The following is a 25,100-nucleotide window of genomic DNA, read 5'->3' on the forward strand; positions in this document are numbered from 1 at the left end:
CGAAAGTGATTGATAATGCTCGAAACTTCTCTCTTCTCCGTATATATGATACACACGTGAGTAATAGTCATGTGTACGTATAGATACTGGATATGCGCAAGGACACTGGACTACCCTGAGCTGATTATTCGAGGCCACGCCTCCCGTCTTCCGATCTTTCTCACATAATAACCGCCCCTTTTGAATTTTCAAAATTTATATACAATCTATTATCTTTCATTTTTTTTTCTAATAATTTGTATCTTCTCTACTTAACTATCAATAATTTTATATTTTAACTGATTATTTCACACAATATTTTAATTATTTTACACAAAGATAAAACTCAAATATTTATGTTTACGATTTAGAAAGAATTAAATTAAAAAAAAAATATAAAATTTTTATTAAATATCAAAAAATAATCTGACTCTGAACAATTTTTTAGCGTTATTACATAAAAATGCTCAATCATTTAATTAAAAAATACAAATATATTGTACAAATATATTTCAAATAATAATAAAAAAATTATTTATTTTATGATATTTATTAAGTACCATTCGTTAAATATTATCATAAGTAAAACAATTTTAAATTTATCAATAGCGATTTGAAAAACGTGTCTTTTATATTTGCTTTTTACTTTAGAAACTACTCCAGTATCTTTTTAAATGTTTATAATATGATATAGTAATAATTTTTTTTTATAATATGAAAGTTAAAAATGAAATATTCATTTGTAATAAAAAAAATAAAATATGAAATTTTGATAATTATGTAATTATAAATATTTTATTATAAATTATTTTATAACTTTTTAATAATAATGCACAATGGTAAAACCAGAAAAAAGAATGTTCTTTTACCGACAACTTTGAGTATTAATATCTTTAGATATGTTTGGTAAGATGGCGATATACGCTATTTATGGAAAGAAGAAGAGATACGTGCAACGGAGATAGTCGAAATAAGTTGACCCATGTCTCCGCGGTCGAGCGCGCTCGTTCTGCTCGAAACGTCCGAGCACGAAACATTACGTTAGTTTGTCGTAAATTGAGTTACGTCTCATCGTATCTGCTGTACGGCTGGGATATTGTATCGTGTAGTCCTTTGTGTGTGCATGTGTGTGTCAATGATTCGTTATTAACGGTGCAGTTTGGCCTGATACATCAAAAGATAAATTATGATGGTCTGATCGCGGTTCCAACATGACTGTGGATTTCGCCGACTACTTTTGGGTGAGTGTCTTTTTACTTGTTATCCCAGAATGTCATCCTCGTTAGGTTTAGGTTAGGTAACGTTTTCTTTTCTTTTTCATTTTATCTTACATTTGAACTATTAACGAATTTTTCTTATGATCATCCCTATATTAGTTTAATGTAACATTTTTTTGTTTTTGATTGAATACTATTATATTTTACATAATGAAATTTTTTCTATCTGTTTTACATCTTATCCGTGATCATCCTTGATCTTCTCATTTTTTCTTTTATACAGCACGCTTGTCTTTATTCTGTTTCATGAATGTAAGATTATACATTTCATCTTTTTGTCATTTCATTTTCGTATTATTTTTATGATTCACATTAATAAAAATATCAAATATAAAAAAATATGTATTGAATAGTATGTTATATACTGTATTTTTATGCATGTTTATAAAAACGAAAAGACACGAAAATTTTAGCTTTGTTTTAATATCTTTTATTTTAAATTATATCTTTATTATCTAATTATATTATTAATTTTATTTGATTTATGTTTCTCTCTTTTATTATTTTATATATTTCAATTTATATTTTTTATAATTTTTTTTTAATATAATTAAGATGATGTTCTTTAAATGAGAAATTTTATTTGTAAACAAGTTACAGAAATTTTCAAATTTTTTTTATAATTTAAAAAATTTATTACATAGAAAAATTTAAATCTATCAATATCATTTTAAAAGTTTCAGTTTCATTCATAAATTTTTTGAAAGATGTGACATTGTCTTCCTGATGTCTGACTTTTTCATGGTATAGATAAGATAATAGTCATTTCTTTTCATTTCCTTTAAAATTTTGTCCGTTAAAGATTATTATATGCAGAATATAATTTATTTTAATAATTTGAATGATATATAATTAAGTTTATATTGAATAAGTAGAATATTTTATAGCATTAAAAAATTTATAAAATAAAAAATTTTTATCAATTTTTTCTTTGTTTTATTTTTTATATTAAAATCTTATATTAAAATAATTAAAAACAATATAAGGATATATTTTATTTAAAAGTTTTTTTGACAGAAAAATTTTTTTAATTTAATTATAAAATATTATTCTAATATAATGTTATTAATAAAATTCACAATAAAAAATTAATCTATGTTATAAGTGACAATATATACAATAGGATGATAAGAGTAATAATATATAATCACAGCTTATTGTGTTGATGTTACTCAAGAGTCTTACTCTATGTGAGTTTATAGTGATCAGGGTTCAAGTGTTAAATAGCTAAGTGGTTTTAAATATAGTTTTAGCATCTTTTTTTACATATTTTAATTAGAATCAAAATTTCATTTCTGTTAATACAAAAATTTTAAATAATCATCAACAAATAATATTTAAATAATTCTTAATATTATAATTTTAATATTATATACAAAATAATAGAATATAGAAAATAAATGTATATAAAATGTATATAATAATTGTGAATATGTTATAAAATAAATAAAAAGAATTTAGACAAAAAAGATTTTTTGTATAATTTAAGGGCGAAAAGAATAATGGATTTGACGTGTTATATCATAACATGAAGCATGGTGCAGTTGCAAGTAAGGAGTTGGCTGAGTTTCTAAAAGAACGATCAACTATAGAAGAAAATAATTATAAGGTTCTAAGTAAACTTGCAAAACAAGCTGGCAGTAGCAGTAGTATACAAGGAACATTTGCACCTGTTTGGGCTGCCTTAAGAGGTGCAGCAGAAAAACTTGCTGGCTTACATTTGCAAATGGCCCAAAGGGTCACTGAACTAATAAAAGATGTATCAAAATATACAGATGAATTGCATAAGAAACATAAGGCTGTATGTAATTTTTTTTCATACTTTCGTATGTTTTTCGTATGTTTACTTAGAAATAAGTCAAAATTAAAATAATTATATATAGAGCATGTTAAGTTTTTAAACATATTTAATAAATTAATATAAAATATATTGGCATATAGAAAATTTTAAAAATAAGATCTGATTTATTTTAACAAAACTTTTTTATATCCAAACAATATAAATATATTTTTTTTATACTGCATTTTTTTTGCAACTGTTTATCATATTATAATATGAATCATTTTGTATATACATACATATATTATAACTTATCAGTATCCGCCCATAGTCAGGTCATTAGGTTCTCTCACACAGTAGTTTGTGCAAAAATGTAAGATAATATTTGCCAAATCAAACTGATAAATAATTATTTCACTTTATTAATTAATTAATTAAACATATTACTCTGTAATTGATTTCAATATTTTAATATTTGATTATATTTGAAAAAAAGTAAGAATAATAACACTAAGAAATATAAAACAAAAAATATATAGGTAAAAGAAGAAGAATCATCTACCTTGGAAATTGTACAGAATATACAGAGTATTACTGTAACTTTACATAAAGCAAAAGATATGCGTACACAAAAGAGTCTGGAATTGGAAAAATTAAAGAAAGATAATGCCAGTCAAAAAGAATTAGAAAAAGCAGAAATTAAGTTTAAAAAAGCCCAAGATGATTATAAAACTTTGGTTGATAAATATATGATCATACGGAATGATTTTCAAACCAAAATGACTCAAGCATGCAGGGTATCTATCTTGTTACAATTTCATATGGTATTTTTAAAGAAAATTATTTTAAGAAAAATATTAATGAATTTATTTGTTTCTTATTAAGCGATTTCAAGATGTAGAAGAGACACATTTAAAACATATGAAGGAATTTTTAAATATTTATGCAGATGTTTTACAATCAAATCACGAACAAGTTGGTCAAGTTCATATAGATTTTAAACGACAATGTTTGGATATGACAGTGGACAAACTTCTAGAACAATTTGTACAAAGCAAATCCACAGGTTTTGAAAAACCAGGTAAAAATTTTTATATCATAATAGAAAACTTAGTATTTTATATGTAATCTTTTCATAAATTAGGTACATTTGAATATGAAGAAATCATGACAAGTTTAGGAGAAATGACCAGTCATTCTCAATTGGAAAGCAATATTGAAACATCTAAGGAAACATCAAAAGGAGCAAATGGAGAAACAGGCGTTGCGGGTAACACTCACAGTTCAAAAAACGATCGGGGATTAAAAGGGGAGGGTTGTCAGGTGGATGAGGAAAAGGGGACGGTACAAGAAAAAGAAAATGAAAGACTGAATGAAAGGGATAGAGAACTGTCACATGTACAAGCCACCAAGGCTTCCCGCCGTACTACCTCGCTACTCAACCTGTTCATGTCCAACTCCCAGGGTAGGTTTTTAATATTGAATAGAATTTACAAGATCTTATTCTTTTTTAATTGCAATAGTTTTCATCTACCTTGATGTAATGTAATTTTTACTATTATTACATATTTTTAGTGTAAATTGACTAAAATAAAATATAAAACATATTGAAATATACATATTAATAAAATTGTTAAAGATAAACTATTTTAAAATTTAAAATTTAATTTTTTAATTCATTATGTCTTGGTAGATGTGTTGAACAGTTTTATTTATTTCATCAATATTGTTTTATTCATATACATACACTTATTCAATTTATTTTTTAGCACTTAATCACAAATTTTGTTGATTTAGGCATATGCGAAACAACTTTATTGACTTATGCTTTTGTGGTTGTGTTACAATGCTTGTGCGTTATAATCTAACAATAGGTGGAGGATGACATTAAAAGTTATTGTGTATTCCAGGGGGTGATTTAGAAATATATTCTTTTTCTTTTTTCTTTCTTTCTTTTTTATATTATAAATATTAAATTTATGAAAAAGAATGTAATAAATATTTATTTTCATTTTAGTTATTAATTATATAATTTTAATATAATTTTCATTATATGATTATTAAACTATAATTATCAAACTTTGATATACATATGGTGATAAAATGTTATATTTATGATTAATATCCCTCTGGAGTGCTATTTATGCCACTGAAAGTGCAAAATTATAAACAAATTTTAATAGATATAAGTATGAAAATAGCAAGATGAAGAAAAAAGGGCCATTGGAGTCACAGATAATTGAAAGATATAAGCAATGAGTGTTGTTTCAGACAAACAGAAGCAAGCAGGGTCTGGTTCGGCACCTGCAACTCCTCAGGGGAACAACCTGCCTCCTGCTGTTCCACCTCCCAGCATCTCCAGGAACCCTCTCAGAGGATCTAAATGTAACTGCTTACATTGTCATTACCTGTACCCTTACCATATCCATTACACATATTTCAAAGTAATTATTAGATTGGTTATATGATATTATTTCATATACACACACATACAAACAAAAAATTTATTTGAAAATGTTGCTTTTCTTTAGTAGTTAGTTTGCAATGTTTAAGGTGGGGGTATATCATTAGTAAAATTAATTAGTAAAAGCTTTCTATAATAGTTTTTAAAATACTATATATATAAAAAATTATATAAAAACTTATAAAAATTATAAAAAAAATTTATTAAAATTAATACATTTCTATTAACTTTCAAAATTTCATATTATAGTTTGTATTATTATTAATAATATCTAATTGGTGGTCTTCTTATAAACATTATAAATATCTAATTTTGAATTATTGATCAATTTTCTTATAATTTTAACTCTATCTGTTATGTCTATAACTCTAAATGTTATTATGATGAAAATATATTGATTTTTCTTTATCTAATTAAATAATATATATTAATATATCTAATACAATTAATTAACAATGATCTTTCTGCTCAAATTAAAAAAAATTAAAAAAAAATATTTATGTATAATTTTAAATGACCACCTTTAAGAAGGTACTCCTTTCACACACCTTTATCTTTATCTTGCTTTATTGCTCTTTATCTAATGGTATTTGCTAAGCTTTGATACAGTTCTTTCCATATAATATTTTTTATGGTCATACAGGATATATGGTTAAATAAAATCTCTGGTGACTTACAGTGGTAACGCGTATTATGGTTCCTCCACTCTGCACTCTTTTAGATCAGCAATGTACGTATACTAACATTGTTTAAGCACATTAAATTAATATTATTTGTATAGAATCATATCATAAAATGACTTTTAATTATAGTTAATTCACAGATAATTAGGAAAATACTTATTTAATATTGGCTTTGGAAGCACATTTAAAATATTTTTCAATTAGTTTTAAAGAGATTTATATTTATAGACATATTCTATATTAGAAGGAAAAAATATTTTTTCATTCTTGTTTGATACTGGGATAAGCTTGCTTAGACGATAGGCTCTAGTTTTAGAATTGATAATCTAACTAAATAATTTAACATATTTTTCTATAAGACATTACTTACATAAATTGTTTTTCTAACAATCTTTTATGTAAATTTATCAGGGGATTCTCTATCAACACAACTCATTCTTAAATTTTTACATATATTTGCGATTTGTTATGTCTAATCTATACAAAAAAACATTATTGATTTAATTTAAAAATTAAGAAAAATTGCATTTTGGAAAGTTTCTAAAATTTAAGCTATACATAATATAATTTATACAATAGTAGCATTTTTTATATTATCATATATATATATCAATAGACTGATTTTTTATTTCCTTTTATAAAAACTATGAATAATTCGATTTCAATCTTCGAACAAATACAAGTATGTAATATAGTTAATCATAAACTAATTTTTGAAACTTTCTGTTATTTTTATAATAAACACATATTCTCATAGAATTAATTAAATAAAGGGAGTTGGATTTGGATAAAGTTGAAATACAAATGTGGGGTTGGCTACTGACGGGGCCTCAGGTGAGCCACTCTTATGAGTCTGTTACTGCATGGCTCACTTGTAATTAGTATTTATTTTCCAAGTGCAGATATCTTTCATGATATAGCGTAATGTGATTCTGCAAGCAATTCTTTTTTATTTATTAGCGTATATGTATTATTATTAAATCTATTTATTTTAAAAGTTTTTATATTACAATATGTTTTTCTTTTCTTATATTTTTTTATTTTTCCTTAATTTATAGTAAATATATGTAATGCTAAATTTGATAACGTTAATTTTTAAAATTATTGATTTAAAATTATTGTACTAAATTATTAAATTTTATTTTTAAGTTTTTATCACTTTATTAATAATTCTGCATGTTGATAGTTAATAGTCTTGCTTGCAGAACATATATTTATATTTATTGTTAGAAAAGTATATAAGAGATGCACATATGAAAAGAAATTGCGCAACTTTATTCTAAGAAATCATATCCTAATAGTAATATTGTATGATATATATATGAGATATATATATATACATATATATATATGTATATAATTGTTAGAAAAACAATTTAAAACAAGAGATTGGATTTCTGCAGATCTATAGGATATGACGGTGATGGTATTATGGGTTTTCTTATGCCTCTGCTGATGTAATGTGCTACACTTTTTTGCTATCTTCTGTATTCCTTGTCTATCGTTTTTTTCTTATTTACGCAGGCATTAAAATTTTATTATTAATTTTAAAATATGCTGATATGTTTTTCTGTTCATATTTTTCAAGAATATTTTTATAAGAAATAAAAATTAAAAGATTTAAAAAAAAAGTAAAAAATTAAATACATTTAATCTATAACAAATCATAAATGATTGAATATTCATTTGTAAAAAAATAATAAATAGTTATAATTAATACAGAAATTTATATCAGCAAATGAAAATAATATCGTAAGAAGAAAGCTCATAAACAGTGCATCTGCTATTTATTGATTTGACTTGGTGATTTTTATTTTGTTTGATCCATAAATAATTTAATCACGTTGCGCTATGCCTTAAACACTTGGAAAGTAAATTGATTTCTATCAGTTGTTTAATTGCAGATTTTATATTAATTTTTTGATCGAAGATATATAACTTTTTTGACATCGTAAATGTAGTATCTTTCTGCTTCTTAGTTTTAGTTTATAGTTACTTTCTTTTATTCTTTGTTAATCAGAACAATATCATTTTAATTAAAATAATCAACAAAAAGATTATTTGATAAAAATTCTTCTCGTATATAATTAAATTCATTTTATTTTTTATATTAAATATAATATTTAGTAATAATTAAGAAAATATTTATTTATTTATTTTTTATTTATTGAAAGACAAATTTCCATAATTTTTATGTGATATAAAATAGAATAATTTTTATCGATTTTCAGTATTAGCATAGTGATTAGAAATTAAAAATTATAGATCATATCATATCACATGTAATTATATAAGTACCTTTGAAATTGAATATTTAAATTTACTACGAAAAAGTGCTTTGTTTTCTATATACTGTATGTCCACGACCAACAGGGTTTCTTCGCAGCAGAAGAGAAAAAAGAAAAGAAAAGAAGGCAAAAAAGAAGAAGGATATTGTGGAAACGAGCAGCAACAAAGAAGAAAAGTCTGATCTGTCAGTATATGCGCATTCAGCAGAACTAGTGCACCAAAGATTGATTCCATGATCGAGCTAAAAATTTATGGAACAAACGAGAAAATGACTAATAAACAAATTAATTTGTTTATTAGTTTATCATACAGCAGAAGTTTGATCATAGAATTAGTCTAATTTTTTTCTTTTTTGATTTTCTTTTTTAAATTTCTATTGATATAATATATCTAAAGCATAATGATGTTATAAAATAAAAAAAAAATAATGCATAATTTTTAGTAATTTATTTTTCGACATGTAAAAAGAGAGAGAAAAGAAATATTATGCATATGTGATGCACTGGGCCTGCTGGAACTTTTAGAGATATATATCATTGAATTATTTTAATTCTATATAATAGGGAGGATAAGGATGACAGTAGGAAATCTGAAACACCAACACCGGAAGTAGACGAAGATGGTTTCTGTATTAGACCAAAAACAGAACCATGGGAGAATGAGAAAGGATTTTATTCCAGTTCAGATACCGATTCCGAAGATGATAGAGAACGAAAAATTCGAGTAGAAATAAAACCACTTAGCAATGGCGGAGCACCTATGAGCGCAAGTGTGGACGAACTTAGAGCAACGGTGGAAAATTTATCTTTATCGCCTGCACCAACGGTATGTTTCTTTTTTCATTTGTTCAATTTTTTTTTTCAAAGATTTGTTTTGCAATAATATTATTTATGTAACAGGGACGCAGAGGCTCAAATACCGACTCAGATCATCATATGAAAAGGTCTCAGTCAGTGTCACAGCAATTAGGAGGTAAGCCAAGCTCGGATTTACTTGGCCTAAACTTGTTCAATCCTAGCAGTACACCATCGAGCGCCTCAACGCCGACTGGTAGTCATCCATACGCGCCATTGCAAAGTCCTCCGCCGCTGTCTTTGTCACCGACGCCTCAACCACAGCCACCACAATCCGCACCACCTACACATCCTCATCCACGATTCCCTGGTGAGTTTGCGAAGTTGCCGTTCTCAGCTTGTCGGAATATTTTCTATGTTTCACGAAAAAAATCATATCAATATCCGAATATATTTTATTTTAAATTATATAAAAAATTTAGAAATTTATAAGATTTTATTTTCTACAGATGGAGATTTATTTTCGGAAGTAGGAGACATTACTCCGGCCTTACCTCCAAAACAATCCGCTTCTTCTACTCCGACAGGATCTATTATCATTCCTAGACCACCATCCCGAAGAGGAGAAGGTCCTTCACCAAGAGGTAGAAATTCACCAGCGACTATATCCAGAGCTGATAGCGTAGCTAGTTTAGAGTTTCGTACAGCCGGCGTTGGAGTTGGCTCTTCCAGAGGTCCATCGCCACTCACAATAGGACTTGCAGATACTATTCCTTTAGCAGTCGCCTTCCATGAAATAGTACACTCTTACTTTAGAGGTACTGATGAAACACGATGTCAGGTGAAACTCAGTGGAGATATGATGTTATCATTTCCTGCCGGTATTGTCACTGTGTTGGCGAATAATCCTAATCCTGCAAAACTAACGTTTCGAGTGCGCAACAGTAATAGATTGGAAAAATTGTTTCCTAATAATCAACTCGTCAGCATGTAAGTTATTAGAATTAAACCATTACTATTACTATTCAAATCATTTGAAGATATTTAAATATTAATACAGGGATGCCACACAGACAACTGTTGACAGTACAATTTTTGAATTCAACATGAGTGCCTTAACTACATTGTTACGCAAACAGGCTGAACAAAATCCTTCGGCTTCATATTTTAATGTCGATATACTCAAGTATCAAATCAAATGCAAGGAAGGCGCGGGTTCATGTCCTTTCCAGTTAGTTGCCTATTGGAAATGTGAAACGACTCATACAGACCTTAAGGTATTTCATCTATTATATTCATATATTATATAATTTTATTAGACACAAATATATAATATATAAATATGTAATGTATAAATATTATAATTTTATTAAATGAATAACTTATGCTTGCCTTAGATTGATTATAAATATAATAGTCGCGCTATGGCTTCTCCAAGTCCATTATTAAATCTCCATGTGGCTGCACCCATAGATGGAGGTTTTAAATCATTAAACAGTAAACCTCAAGCACAATGGTTATCAGAAACAAATCGGATATTATGGAAGTTTACAGAATTATCACAGCATAGCGAAGGTAATGGTGTAGGTTCTTTGAAAGCACGAGTGGAACTAGGACATGGGCCAGGAAATCAAGGAACTATATTTACACAGTTTAATTGCGAAGGGACCACATTATCTGGAGTTGAGTTTGAACTTTTAGGCCCGGGATATAGATTAAGTTTAGTAAAACGTAGATTCGTATCTGGTAAGTGTTTTTATCTATTTATAGTCTTATCTTTAGTCTTATTTTTAGTTCTTGTTTTTTTCTTTTCTTTTTTTTTTTTTTTTTGTCTTTTTATAAAAAAGTAATAATGTATTTATATTACAATAATTAACGTTTTCAGGAAAGTATATTTGTGATGGAGATTCTGATTCACGAAGTAGATATGCTGCTCCACCATCGAATGTGGATTGACGACTTCCAGAATGGGCGCCTCAATGGGAGAGTCTGCCCATTTAATATTGGTACTTGCTTGTTCATTCACTGCCCATACTACGATTATTGTTCAAACTCGAAATCAGCGTGGGAAAGCCTGTTGGATACCAAAGAATGTGTGCGATACAATAATAAGATTATATAATAGACGAATAATTTGTACAGAAGCCGTGATGCTGCGTAATTTAAATGTAGCAAAGTGTAAAGTTTATTCGCTTTATAAATCAAAACATAAAAAAGAGAAAAACAAAAGGAAAAATCTTGAATACGAAAAAACAGCAAATGAAGATCATATAAATTCATATCTTCATAAATCAAGATAAGTATAATATGATGTATAATCTTAGGCGAAAAAAATACTTGGACAGAAACATAATGGAAAACAAAGTTGGACTTCGTAAGTCACTCGCTACCTGATGAATGGCGTTTTATGTGTTTTATAACTTGTATATTTTTCAATTTTTCTAATATATTCTCGATTAGATTGTACTATTTTAGTAAAGTTTGTACGTGATGCATAAACGAGATGTAATTATGACGACGATGACAATGATAACGACTGCAGAAAGCGTTTAAAACATCAAAGAGTAAGTAATTTTTTTTCGCAAAAGCCTTTGGTGTCCAGCATATTTTTCACCACGATATGTTCGCCATATTATTGTTTATATATGCATATATATATATATATATATATATATATATATATATATATCTATGTATATATGTATATATATATGTACGTATGTATATGTATGCGTATGTATATATATTTATATATGTACATACATATGCACATACATACACACCATATATATATATATATAATCAAAGTATGTTATGACTTTTTTTACATTATAACTTACGTAACAGCATGAAAAAAGCTCCAAAAAATATCATCAAACAGTACAATGTTCTTAATCTATTGTTATATTTTGCGTTAATTTTAATATAGTTATATATATTGCTATTGTATTGTTAAGAATTTTAAAAAGAAAAAATATGTAACAGTAACGCCAATTAACTTCGTGACTGTACATTAGCATTTATAATTTATATAATGATTTAATACTTGTTTTGTGAAATTTATAATACAGTTGTATTACATATTTCAATTTGTTTTTCCTATGAAATTTTTGAAAATTTGGTTACATATACATAGATAAAAGAAGTCTATCAATTAATATTTCACAAAATGAAGTTATATTCATTTTTGTCAATTGAATTATTCATCATCCTATTATGTATCAATTCTTATATAGATTATTTTTAGGAAAAAAAATGATAACGTTATTTTATTTTATTTCTGTACAGAGAAAACAGCAAGGACGTTAAGAACAAAATGTTCGATAGATTGATGGTAATTAATAAATATATTAAATGACATTTCATAATTAATAAAAAAAAATACTTTATCAAAATATATAATAATGGAAATTATAATTTATATCAAATGAAAAAATTGCATGATTAATCTTCTAGATTTTGGAAAAATTTGAAAATAATTTTTTTCATAAAACGATAATTATTTTTATTTTCATGATCATAAAAATAATTTAGTATTTTTCTTTTTACGTTTTGAAGATTATATATATTTATTATTTAAAAATTTTCAAATATTACTAACTTCAAAATGTTAGCTTATCTTTTCAGCACTTAATGATAATTGACTATATTTTATTGTCTTCTTTTTTTTTCCTCCAATATTTTTTTGTTTTGCGATACATTCACGAAGTAAATCGATCGTTATTAGAGACGAGCCATTTCTTTTAACAATTACATATACATACATAATCTGTGTGTATATGTACATGTATATATAAAAATAATAAGTAATAAGTTTAAGAATAAGTCTGAAAAATCGAACTCGAATATTATATAGTCCAGCACACACGATGCTTCCTTTTATGCAAATTTAGATATCGGCAACAAGTTAAAAAATTAAAACCATGCATCTTCGTGCATAGTTCAATTTGCAATTTAATTTTTTTTCTTTTTTTTTAAAGATTTATTTTATAAAAATTTTAATATTTAATTTTCTTTTTAGACTTTACTAGTATTTTAATATTGTAGAAATATTATATAAACATATTATTCTTTTATTAATTTTTTTTTTAATATTAAATTTATATGAAATTTACGTAATAAATTTATTTAATATTAAATTTATATGAAAAAATGACAAGTTTAATTAATATACTCAAAGATTTAATTGTTCAATACTGATCTATACACGAGTTGCAATGATACTTGTTGCAAGGTATTTGTTACCTGGCTCTAAAAGTGCATTATGCTTTAAACTATGAAATAATTTGTAGAAAAAATGCGAAATGTTGTGTTTCATTACCAAATGACAAGCACAACAAATTTTTTATAGTAATCATTCATTTAAAAGTATATAAAATGATTTTACATTTTAAGAAGACCATTCAGCGTTTATTCGCGATGCTCCATGTCTATTTTACGAATTAACATATTATTTTATTATTATAATAGTAATTATTATTATTATTATCATCATTATTATTATTATCATTATTATTATCATTATCATTATTATTATTATTATTATTATTATTATTATTATTATTATTATTATTATTATTATTATTATTATTATTATTGTTGTTATTGTTATTATTATATACTCATATAAAAAAACAAAATGAAGAGCAATACAAAAAAACCATCTAAATAAGACGATAAATTTGCGACCACTCCATTTAATATTGTTTATTTTTAATGAATAAAAATGTAAATATTTTTTCTTCTCTCATTAAATTATTATATTGATCTTACTTGTAATGCGTACAATTAAAAAATATTTTTAATTAAATATGTTGATAATTTAAAAAATAAAATATCTATCTTTGGTATATGATTATCATTTGGTATATGAAAATGTTAAATAAAATGAAAAAAAAGAATAAAGGAAAAAAAAGAGTATATGACTAAATTATGGAGTGGTTCCTATGAAAAATTGACTGAGCTCTTCTGTGATACCCAGATGTCACTATAATTTCATAATAAATATTTATAACAAAACATAATTAATGTTAATTATGATCGCGTTCACTTTCTTCCTGACTGAATTCCCGAACAAAGAACTGATCTTAAATGAAAGGTGGTTCAATCACTATTTTTAATCATCTTTCGATATCATTGTGCTGGAGTATATGTTTTTTCAATTTCTATGCATATAATTACGCAGAGATAAAACGTATGATTAGATTTTATGCGATTCGCTTTTTACGTATTATTATAATAACGATGACAAATACAAATATATCACAAACAGATTCTAATAAACAGAATATGTTACATATGTTCGTATATATTACATATGCGTGCACACACGAATATATAAATACACAATACATTTTCAGTACATACGCATATTTTTTATCTGTTTTCGTAACGGAATTGATGCGATATGTTTAAAAAAATAAAAGCAGTCGTGTGTACAGGACTTGAAGTCATGTATGAGAGAAAGGGAGTGTGAAAAAGAAATAAAAAAGAAAGAGAAAAGTATTAAAAAAAAAAAGAATTGCAATGCAATTGCATATACATAAGAAACTCTTATACATAGTATAAATATGAAGAATTAATACGATATTACACGATATATAGAGTGATTATGTAAGTCTGTTGACATGTAATGTCTATGTTCTAATAAAGATTAGGATATTTTATATATAAATAAATAAATAGTTGCCGCGACTACGAACATCCTGTATACATATAATATGTGTATATATATTTGTAATGTATAAGTTACCGGTCTAATATGATTAATAGAGACGATTATATTTCGAAAAGTTCGATAGAAAAGATAAATGAAACTTTGTACGCTTAAAATAAAAAAAAAAGCAAAGAAAATCAAGTGATATGGGTGGAAAAAAACAATACAAAATGTATAAAAATAAAATATACCACCAGAAGGACTGCATTAAGTTTTGCGTGTTAATTTCATCACAATTAGTACGAAATACTTTGTACAAATTTCTTGCAAATTTTACTATTCCTAGTAAAAAAATACACATATTTTATATATTTTATATAATATATATAATATAAAAATAATCTACAGTAAATTTATATAAGCAAACATACTTGTTTGAAGCAGTTAATTTTACAAAAATTAATTGTTTATAATTTATATAAGATAAATAATTATAATAATGCGATGTCTGTTATAAGTACAGAAAAATTGAATTTACAGTTCGATATATGTATATTTATCAATGTTCATTATCATGTTTATTAATACCTTCGCTACCACACATCATATATACATATACAATTAATATATAATGGGATATTTATGAAAGATCGATTTTAGAAATCAAAATAAACATAAAAGTTAGTATTCAGAAATATAAAATAAAGACGACTTTATCTTCGATACATTTCATCTGTGTTCAGTTTCATCTAACATAAATGTAAATTACTTATAATTTAATGAATAATTATGTTTATTTTATCTTTAAAATAAACGATGTCCAAAAATATCCCATAAATATATTAACTTTCTGTATATGATATCATATCTCAATTCTTTTATATTGAATACTATTTATTAATATTTATAACAAATTTTTTGTATTCAGATAATTATGCATGATTATATTTACTCATTATATTCTTAATTTTTTTTCATTTTTTTAATATTGTGTAAAATTAATATAATCAAAATATTTTTTTACAGTGATAACGAATGCATTAATTATTAACAATACATTTTTTCAGGTCCCTAATTTAAATATCAGGCATAAAAATATATTATTCTTTAAATTGTTATTTTTTCATAAAAAAACTTCTAAAAATTATAATAAAATATTGTAGCTACCATCCAACTATTTAACTGTACTTCTTTTATCGAAAATTTTTTAAAAAATATTTTAATAATTCATCATTATGAACATATTTAACGAGTATATCTTCATATCTGAAAAACATATTTTTATTATAAATTTTAAAAATCTAATCAATTTGATATTAAAAACATTTAATACATTTCAATATTACTTACTTTAGAGGTATTTGAATGTTTTTTTCTTTAAAAGGACCAATTTGTTTAACTCTTTTTAAAATTGCCAAAGCTAATATCCTTTCATATTCCAAGTATATCTTATTTTGAGTGAACCATAATGCCAAAGCACATCTTTTACCTCGTGAAATGGCACGAACCCCATGAAGATTCTCTTCACCGGCAGAAAATGCCACCATTCGTCCACAACGTGGCGAAACTATGTTATCCATTGCACGAATAGTGCGATCTTTAGCAAAAAAAAATTCTCCACCTTGGAAATCATCATTTAGATATAAAATTGCAGAATAATCTCTCCAAATATAAGCTGGACTTTCACGAAGACAAGTATCATTACTATTCAAAAGACAATTGTCGGCGTGAACTTGATGACTCAAGTCATCTCGATCTATTGGCGAGTCTGAAAAAAGAATAAAAAGAAATTTACTATTTTATTTTAGAACATTTATTCATCTTTTAATGTTTTTTCCCCTTTTTTTAAGTTAAAGAAAAACATTTTGATAAAGATATTAAAGTTAAAGCAAAATTAAATAATTTTATAGAAAAGTATTCATCTTTTCGATTTCAATAATTTTAAAATATATTACTAAAATCAATATTTTGAACAATTTTTTCCTAAATATATAATTATTGTTCGATTTTAATTTTTAAAATATCAAAAATATTTTTAATACCGTAAATAATATATTGTAAATAATTAGATAATTTAAAAGATCTTCAATACTTTGACTCAATATATCTTATCCATTTAATCTTTAGAAAGTTATTAAAAAAAAAAAAGTAATTAATAATATTTATATTATATATATATATATATATATATCTTTTTAACAACTTATATTATAGTTTATAACATTATATAGTTATTTCTAGTTTAAATTTTAAGTTTTAAATAGATGCTATTTTTATTTAATTTAATCTAAAATTAATTTATAAAAAAAAAACAGAATTTTTACTTAAAATGAAATAATTTACAAAAATCTGAAATATTACAATTAACTTAAATATAAATTTTTTCTTTTTGGAAAGATTCTCGAAATTTCGATAATGGAATTCGCAAGAATAATTGAGATTATTATAAAAGAATTTATAGAATCCTAGATATTTTTAGAAATACTGAATATTTTTGAGATTGATATTTTTGGATTTTTGTACTATTTAATTGATATTGATTAAAATATATTTTTAAATATAATTATTATCTATATTAATACCGATTTCAAATATTAAAAATTGTATTTATAATAGTATAAAAAATAGAAAAAGAGATATAAACAAATATTAAAGATAATAGGAATTATAATTATCTTTTCTATTTATTGTACAACTTAATTAAAATCCTTATTTCAAATAGATTCCAAATCTATATCAAATCTTAAAAATGCGATATGATATTAAAAAAACATTTTTGTAAATATTTCAGAAACTAAAAAATCGAAAAATAATCAGAATTTAAAATGTTAACTGATAACATATTTCAAGATTATTGATATTAGAAAGATGGATCTTTTTTCTACGTAATTACTCAGAATCATTCGTCTTCTGTTTTAAATTAGGAAATGATTATTTAGTTGTACTTTGACTGATCACCGTTATCCACGAATCGTACCAAGAGAATCGGTGCAACGCGATTTCAGCTGCAAAAGGAACCAGAAGCACGATGATGCATCAGATGAAAATTACCAGGTAGAGCCGTACGGCAGACCAAATGAGTGTAGGTGAAATATAGGTGTCGATCTAGTCCGAAATACCTATCCACATTGTCCCGGACTTGTTCGGTCTTTTCTAAAAGTAATTCTAACCATTCTGGTTCTATTTTCCCGATATAAACCATCTAGAATCATCATTGTCATTAATATAAATTATCATCGTGTTATAATATAATTTAAAATAAGAATATTTTACCAAGGCAACTCTTCCTATAGTTATTCCTTCAAATTTTTCGTATTTTGAATGTGGACTTTTATTTTCAGTATAACCATCTCCTTCTATAGTGGTTATCTGTATATATGTAAATTAATTAAAATAATTATTGATAAAAATGTAGATTTTAAAAGACAAAACTTTAGAATGATTCATACAGAGGCAAATTGCATTAAAGATTCACATTCGATAGAATTAAGAAAGCCATCAGTTACATAGCGATTTATTCCACCAAGATCTTGCTCTTTTGCTATTGTATTAATATCATTTTTAATTCTACGTTGCTTTTGAATATTGAATATTTCGTGATCCTTAATTCGTTTCATAGAAAGATTATTCAACAATTTCGTGTAAGAAAACGAATGGCCTGGTGATGGGTGTCGTACTACTTCAACATCTGATTTCTGTAAACAGATTTCTTTAAAAATAACAATAACAATTCTTAGAAGTTAATGAAAAATTAATAAAAGTTAATAAAAACTGCAAATTTTATAAAAAATTAAATGAATGATAGCTTGCATCCATGTATTTGGGTTGCATTATTCAGGCGCTTCAACGAGAGATGGAATAGCACGACGCTTAATAGAAATAATTATTATAGATATAATAATAATAATAATAGAAATAAAAATAATTTAAATAATTTAAATATAGATATAAAATAGTTATTTGATACAAAAAATATTTCTACTTGCGAATATTTTATTATTTTTTTTTTTACAAAAATTAGAAAAAAAAAATGTATAAAGTTTTTGATTATATAATTATTGATATAATTAACTCATTTATGTATTTTACTATATGCATTATTAAACAAAATTCATAAATATTTCACTCAGCTTACAAATATTTCAAATATTTTTTTACAGATTTTTTTATATCTTATTTTTTTACCTTTTTTAATTTTTTTGCTTTAGTATTGTTTATTTCTTTTTCCTGCTTCTTCTTTTTTTTATTTTTTTTGAATTTTTTATCTATAGTTAAAAATTCGTTAGAAATATAATGCAAGACACTTAATTCATATTCTTGTCTTTTTAGGTAAATAATGATTTCCTAAAAAAATCAATCATATTTTTTTTAATTTTATATTAGAATAATATTATTTTATATTTTTATATTTTAATAATAAAAACAATTACCTGTCTAGGAGAAAAATAATCTTCCTTTACTTTTGGCTGAATACTATAGTATTTTCTGTTTTCTAGCATTCTTGTGTCTACAGGATCGAAAAGTAAAAAACTTTCTACTGCGGCGCAAGCTGCCTTCAATTTTCCCACTATAAAAATATGTGATAGTACTTGTTTCTAAGATATCGTAACTAATGCAATATTTTACAAGATTATTCATAATAAGAAATAAAATGGTTAAACGAAAGAGATTAGATCAGCGACAAAAAACTAGATTAAGCAACAAGTCGGAACAATTTTCGCTGATTATTAAAATGATACGAGCTGACTACTTAGACAAGATTAATCCAATTAAATCTTTTTTAAGATATGACTAAGAACTTCCTGAAGAATTTAATTCATTGTACTATAATTTTAAATTTTTAAAATTAAATTTTGCATTAAAATCTTTTTATTTATATGAAATTATCTTTATAGTTTATCAAATTATCCTGTTTCATAAAATTGCTTTATATATAATTTGTAAAAATAATAAATATATAATGTTTAATCAGTGCAACGTTATATCAGCAATAAAATGATAACTTTATCTATTATTATTTGTTTTTATTTAATTCAAAACTATATATATATATTTTAAATAGAAAAAATATAATATTTATTAACTTATTAGATTAATATTTATTAACTTATAAGAAATTTTAATTTATATTAGATGAAGAAAGACATAAATAGAACGAATTGGCTTTTCGTTACATCATCATTCTATTTTCGTCTTGGTTCATTTAATGTAAATTTAAATTGCTTATAATTTAATAAATAAGTCTCAATTGATATTTTATACCAATTTTTTTTTATCTTAAAGAATCGATTTTAATATACTAATATCTTATACACGTAAATATTGTATATACGCAATCATAGCTCAAACTACATTTTTTTCTTCTTAACTTCTCAATTTTCAAAATTTATTTTATATATTTTTATAAATGAATATACTCACATTTATAATAAGAGAATTGTAAATAATCATAGTGACTCCTGAGCATGTCTCTGCGGTAATCGCCATTTACATTGTTTAACATACGTGAACAAGCTCGTTTGCATTTCAAACAATACGCAAAATGATCTGAAAGATAAAAAGAATATTTTTAGAAGATCATAATAATTTCCTTTCCTTTTTAGATCAACTCACTAGCGATTGAGGAAGTAAATTCCGGATGCCAGCCTTGATCAAAAGGACCTTCGCAATAAAATCTGCATTCTTCTTCTTCTTCTAAGTACAATTGTAACGATGTTTCGAACAAACTGATAGCTTTTGCGTAATCTTCGTTCTCATAAGCTGAGACTCCTTTAAAGTAAATATTGACATAAAATGGTGTTTCTAAATTTACTACATTTTCTGTCTGCACCCCTGGTAGTGTTAAATAACGTTTAAAAATGTTCATGTTTATCTCGTTATCTGGATGAACAACTAAGAAAGTAAACAACGCATTGGCAGCATCTTGATATCGATTTTTCTGTGAAAGAAAATATCAATGAAAAAAAAAAAAATGAAAGTAAAAAATGAAAATGAAAATTAAAATATATGACTAAAAAATAATAAAGTATATATAAAATTTTATGTTAGAAAATTAGCATTGAAATAGAGAAGTTAATTATTATTTATTAGAGAAGAATGAAAACCTATTGGCATTATATTTCACACAATCATGAGACTTGATTACTTCAAGGGAAATTTTATGGGTAGAACGTGACGCGTACAATGTAGTCTAATACTAAGTACCGATACATAGGCATACCAATTACGTAGGTTGGTCTTTATAACCGGACTTGTCATTCGGATCGTTAAACTCATTATTTACTAAAAACTTACTGGGGCTTTTGCAAAGCTACGATTGCATAAACACTCTTACTAGAAATCGCAAAATCATTTATGAAATAGTTAAAAAAAATCTAAGCATCAGATCTTTAATAAATTTAAAATATTGAAGTTATAATAAATTAAATAAAATAATAATAAAATATATTCATATTCATATAATACATATTCATATAATATGTATTTATATAATAAATATTTATATTATATAGAAAATATATTATTTTTTTATCGCTTTATTTATTAAATACATTCATTTTTGGTTTTCAGTTTAAGAGAACTAGTTCTTTACTTTAGTTTTTTACTAATATTTACAAAATTATTAATTTTTTATTTCAATTGAGAAAAAAAAATTATTAATCATAATAATTTTCTTTTTATATTTACCTGATAATAACAATTATGCAAGTATTCATAAACACGACGTTCCACTAATTTTTGTTCAATATCACGTGACAACATTTTGAGCGCCTTTGAACCGGCGATTTCACGATATTCCTGATTGCACGTTAAAAGACAGAGTGTCTCTCTCACTTTTTTTTCATAAAAATGCAAATCTTCAATGTTTTCTGGGAAAATTGGTGCCGTACCGGCAGCATATATACGGCATTTTTTCCTACAGTTTATTATCATTCGCTTATAAACTTTATATCTGAAAAATATTAAATATAAAGAAAAGTAATGTAATAAGGCACTTTCTATTTTATCATTTTTTTAAATTATTGAATCTCCTATTTTTCTTTAATATAAATTGTTATAAACATATATAGAATTAATTTGTTATGTATATATGTTATGTATCAAATATTTTTTACAAATTAGTTTTTTTTTTTTAATTTTTAATATACTATTTTTATTTATGTCAGTTTTTGTTTTTTTTTTGTAATTTATAATTTTAATTTCAGATTTACCCATGAGAAACTGCGTTGAAGTTTTCAATACAGTAGTCCCAGTCTTCCTCGAGATAAGCATGAACAGCATCCATGAAGAGCTCATTCAGAGTTCTATTCTGTGGATATCTATCCTCTTTACTCTGCTCTTTTAAATCTATGCGCTCGTCACTTGGGATTATGTTGTATAGAGTATCATTACTGGCAATGATCGTGCCACAGAAGAACAAGAGTACGATAAGCATCATTGTACTATTCAACCGTCTCGATTCATACTGAAGATCTTCAAGGAGAACTGTAGCTGTAACTCTGAGAGATGTTGATCCACACATGAGACGTATGGCGTACGTAATCACCTATCCCCCCCTCTCTCCAATTGCTCCTTCACCAGTCACCAAATGTGGCTACAGTGCTGTATCATAATCATGGATCCTCGACCCATTAAAGATCGATATATTTTTTTAGAAATATAAAAGAAAAGAATAAAATTTTCAAATTTATTTTAATTAATAGAAAATTTAGATTCTTAGCTTTATAAAAAATTTTTGAATTTTATAAAATTTTAATTTTTCATTAAAAAAAACAGAAAAGATGAAATTGTAATGGATTTAGTATGATCAATATATTTTTAGAAATAAATAGCTTCATTCATTAATATTTTCAATGATGCGCTGCAGAATCTAATCTTTTCTTTCAATTTCTAAATAATAATGTATCATAAAGAGTTTTGATCTAAGAATCAAAAAAGACGAATATTTTATTATCAAAATAATGAATCATATTTTATAAATGACATAATTATGTCTCATAAATTTGAATAATTAAATTTTCCGAGTTAATCTTAATATTAATATAATATTTAAACATATGATTAACAAGAAAACAAATGTTTTACAAAAATTTTCATATAATCGTTTTTTATTTAAATTTAAATTTTTTTTAAAAATGTATTAATTAAAATGAATATTAAACAATATATTTTTAAATATGATATAGATCAATTTTTATATTGCTAAATAAATTATACGTTTTACTATTATGTTTCAAAAAAAAATTACTTAATTTCTTTGAATTGTTAACTTGATTTATTAAATTGAAAGAAAGCGAATCGTTTTAAATATTATGAAAATTATACTTAATGTCACGCTTAAAAAATACTAATGTAAAAGAATGATTCTGAAAAATGTCTCCCAAGTACATTCACCGTTGACCTGCTCCAATTTTTATTTTTCTTTTCATTCAAACATCGATATCGATCACGTTGGCATCGATGCTACGATATGAATGGAACTGAAAGGACAAATAACGAAATGTCGAATAATAAGAAAACGAAACTATATTTCACGTGGAGAGAATGTAATATAATTATCAAACGTTCATTAAATTCACTAATAAAGATTCAAGAAAATTCTCATGGAGAATATCCGTTTGCTTATCACAAAGAAAGAAAAATAACAACAATGTTCATTGAAGATCTTAGAAAGGAGCGAAGAAAAAAAGTAAATTAAAAAAAAGCTCAAATATTAATTGCAAAATGCTGTTTCCTACATTTTTTTCTACAATTTGATTACCTATGATTGAAGTAAAATATTTTCAATTAATATGCAGTGCCGTTTTATTGTTATTCCTTATTGTTAATTTTTCGATTGTTTTTGCAAAACAAGAAAGAGAAATGTGTGGAACAAAATGATGTTTTCAAAATTTTTTTGAATTTTTCATGTTTTTTTGTTAACGAATTGAAAATTTTAAATGATTTAGTTTCAAAAATATTATTTGGCCTCAACAAAGAATCTTGCTTTTCATCTTATAAAATAATTTTTAACAAATTCATGAATTTTATACAGTAATTATAAACTATGAGAATGTAACGAAAAAATGTTTAACAATCAAAATATCGATTACCTTGAAGTATATATTAAAAATTTCTCTTTCTTGTTTTGTGATAATTCAAATAGAATTCACGTATTTATGAATAATTTATTCGATATGATTTCGATTCGAATCGTTATTGTAACTTTTGAATATTTAGCTCATATCTATGATCAGTTCTTATAATTAAGAACTGGGTTTTTTTTGCTCTCCATCCTATATCGTTAATTAACATTACTTACACATCTAAGTGCAAAATGAGAATGAAAATGATCTATAAAGCGAAAATAACAATGATCGTGATTTTTTTACGCTTCTACAAAATTCTTCTTAATTTCATTATATATTATACATCTACTATGATTGATTAGTAATATGCGACCATTGAAATCTTTCGGGACGATTGTTTATTTGTTTCTTCGAATTTTTTTTTAATTTTAAAATTCACATCGAATATATCCTTTCTCTTTTTTCATTTTTAAAAAAATTTAAATTTATCATATGAGATGCCCGCAGAAAAACATTTCACGTTTCCCTGGACTTTTTTTGTTCACGATCATTATAAATTTATATTTTTTAATTTCTTAATTTTCTTATTTTTGCATTAATTCCATTAGCCTCATCGAGCAGTGAATTCGTCGGATTCGAAAAAACGCGCAAGCTGCCTCGAAATCCTCGGGAAACGCAATACAACTACTGACTCTTAACTATAAGACAACATCAACACTATAACATCGATCATATATCAATCATACATATGCTAAGCATAGAAAAGAGTATGCGGACAGATAAGAGAGACGCAATAGTGGCTGTCTAAAAAAGTCTTAATAACATAGAATATCATGCAATCGTCGAATAATCGACCCACGAGCTTCTTATTAAGTTTTAAGATTAATTGTGACACTTCACCTATTTGAGAAACTATTTTATAAACAAATAAAAAAATTGAATATAGTCAAATTATTTTTGATATATGAAATAAATTAATATATAAGATAAACAATATAACAATAATTTCGCTTAAAATTTATCACGAGTATTTGTCCGCATTAAAGAAATCCTTCGGACAGGGATAAAGATGATTATGATATTTGTAACCATATCTCACGATACTGATTA

General features: G+C 24.9%; 2 protein-coding genes across 19 annotated transcripts; one reads left to right on the forward strand and one right to left on the reverse strand.

Moving 5' to 3' along the window:
* Positions 1-248: 248 nt before the first annotated feature.
* Positions 249-15,193, forward strand: LOC108003611 (F-BAR domain only protein 2). 17 transcript variants are annotated; one of them, XM_017065986.3, is made up of 15 exons: positions 249-1,220; positions 2,746-3,057; positions 3,576-3,833; positions 3,922-4,117; positions 4,181-4,501; positions 5,290-5,421; positions 6,180-6,230; positions 8,557-8,656; positions 9,036-9,297; positions 9,372-9,421; positions 9,494-9,636; positions 9,776-10,256; positions 10,327-10,543; positions 10,664-11,012; positions 11,152-15,193. In XM_017065986.3, exons 1-15 carry the CDS (start codon positions 1,191-1,193, stop codon positions 11,220-11,222), a joined length of 2,973 nt encoding a protein of 990 aa, XP_016921475.1. In that variant the 5' UTR covers positions 249-1,190; the 3' UTR covers positions 11,223-15,193. The 17 variants fall into 17 exon arrangements, with proteins under 17 accessions (XP_016921475.1, XP_016921471.1, XP_016921479.1 ...); XM_017065982.3 differs by having other exon boundaries at positions 9,372-9,636; XM_017065990.3 differs by lacking the exon at positions 9,494-9,636 and having other exon boundaries at positions 9,372-9,444.
* Positions 15,194-15,284: 91 nt separating this feature from the next.
* On the reverse strand, positions 15,285-22,845 carry LOC108003674 (prolyl 3-hydroxylase 2). 2 transcript variants are annotated; one of them, XM_017066097.3, is made up of 11 exons: positions 22,134-22,845; positions 21,610-21,874; positions 20,536-20,860; positions 20,344-20,469; positions 19,353-19,489; positions 19,108-19,266; positions 18,372-18,617; positions 18,196-18,291; positions 17,974-18,124; positions 16,273-16,690; positions 15,285-16,188 (listed from the first exon to the last, which is right to left on the reverse strand). In XM_017066097.3, exons 1-11 carry the CDS (start codon positions 22,442-22,444, stop codon positions 16,116-16,118), a joined length of 2,307 nt encoding a protein of 768 aa, XP_016921586.1. In that variant the 5' UTR covers positions 22,445-22,845; the 3' UTR covers positions 15,285-16,115. The 2 variants fall into 2 exon arrangements, with proteins under 2 accessions (XP_016921586.1, XP_016921587.1); XM_017066098.3 differs by lacking the exon at positions 15,285-16,188 and having other exon boundaries at positions 16,550-16,690; positions 17,900-18,124.
* Between the last annotated feature and the right edge of the window lie 2,255 nt (positions 22,846-25,100).

This window comes from Apis cerana, linkage group LG1, assembly GCF_029169275.1.
Source record: "Apis cerana isolate GH-2021 linkage group LG1, AcerK_1.0, whole genome shotgun sequence".
In the NCBI taxonomy this organism is placed as follows: domain Eukaryota; kingdom Metazoa; phylum Arthropoda; class Insecta; order Hymenoptera; family Apidae; genus Apis; species Apis cerana.

Excerpts from the sequence above, each read along its gene's own strand:
- LOC108003611 (XM_017065982.3), top strand. The coding sequence starts at position 1,191 with ATGACTGTGGATTTCGCCGACTACTTTTGG. Across the intron at positions 3,834-3,921 it reads AAATGACTCAAGCATGCAGG|CGATTTCAAGATGTAGAAGA; the intron begins GTATCTATCTTG and ends TTTCTTATTAAG. Across the intron at positions 9,298-9,371 it reads CTTTATCGCCTGCACCAACG|GGACGCAGAGGCTCAAATAC; the intron begins GTATGTTTCTTT and ends TTTATGTAACAG.
- LOC108003674 (XM_017066097.3), bottom strand. The coding sequence starts at position 22,444 with ATGTGTGGATCAACATCTCTCAGAGTTACAGCTACAGTTCTCCTTGAA. Across the intron at positions 20,470-20,535 it reads ATTTACTTCCTCAATCGCTA|ATCATTTTGCGTATTGTTTG; the intron begins GTGAGTTGATCT and ends TTTATCTTTCAG. Across the intron at positions 18,618-19,107 it reads AAGCAAAAAAATTAAAAAAG|AAATCAGATGTTGAAGTAGT; the intron begins GTAAAAAAATAA and ends ATCTGTTTACAG.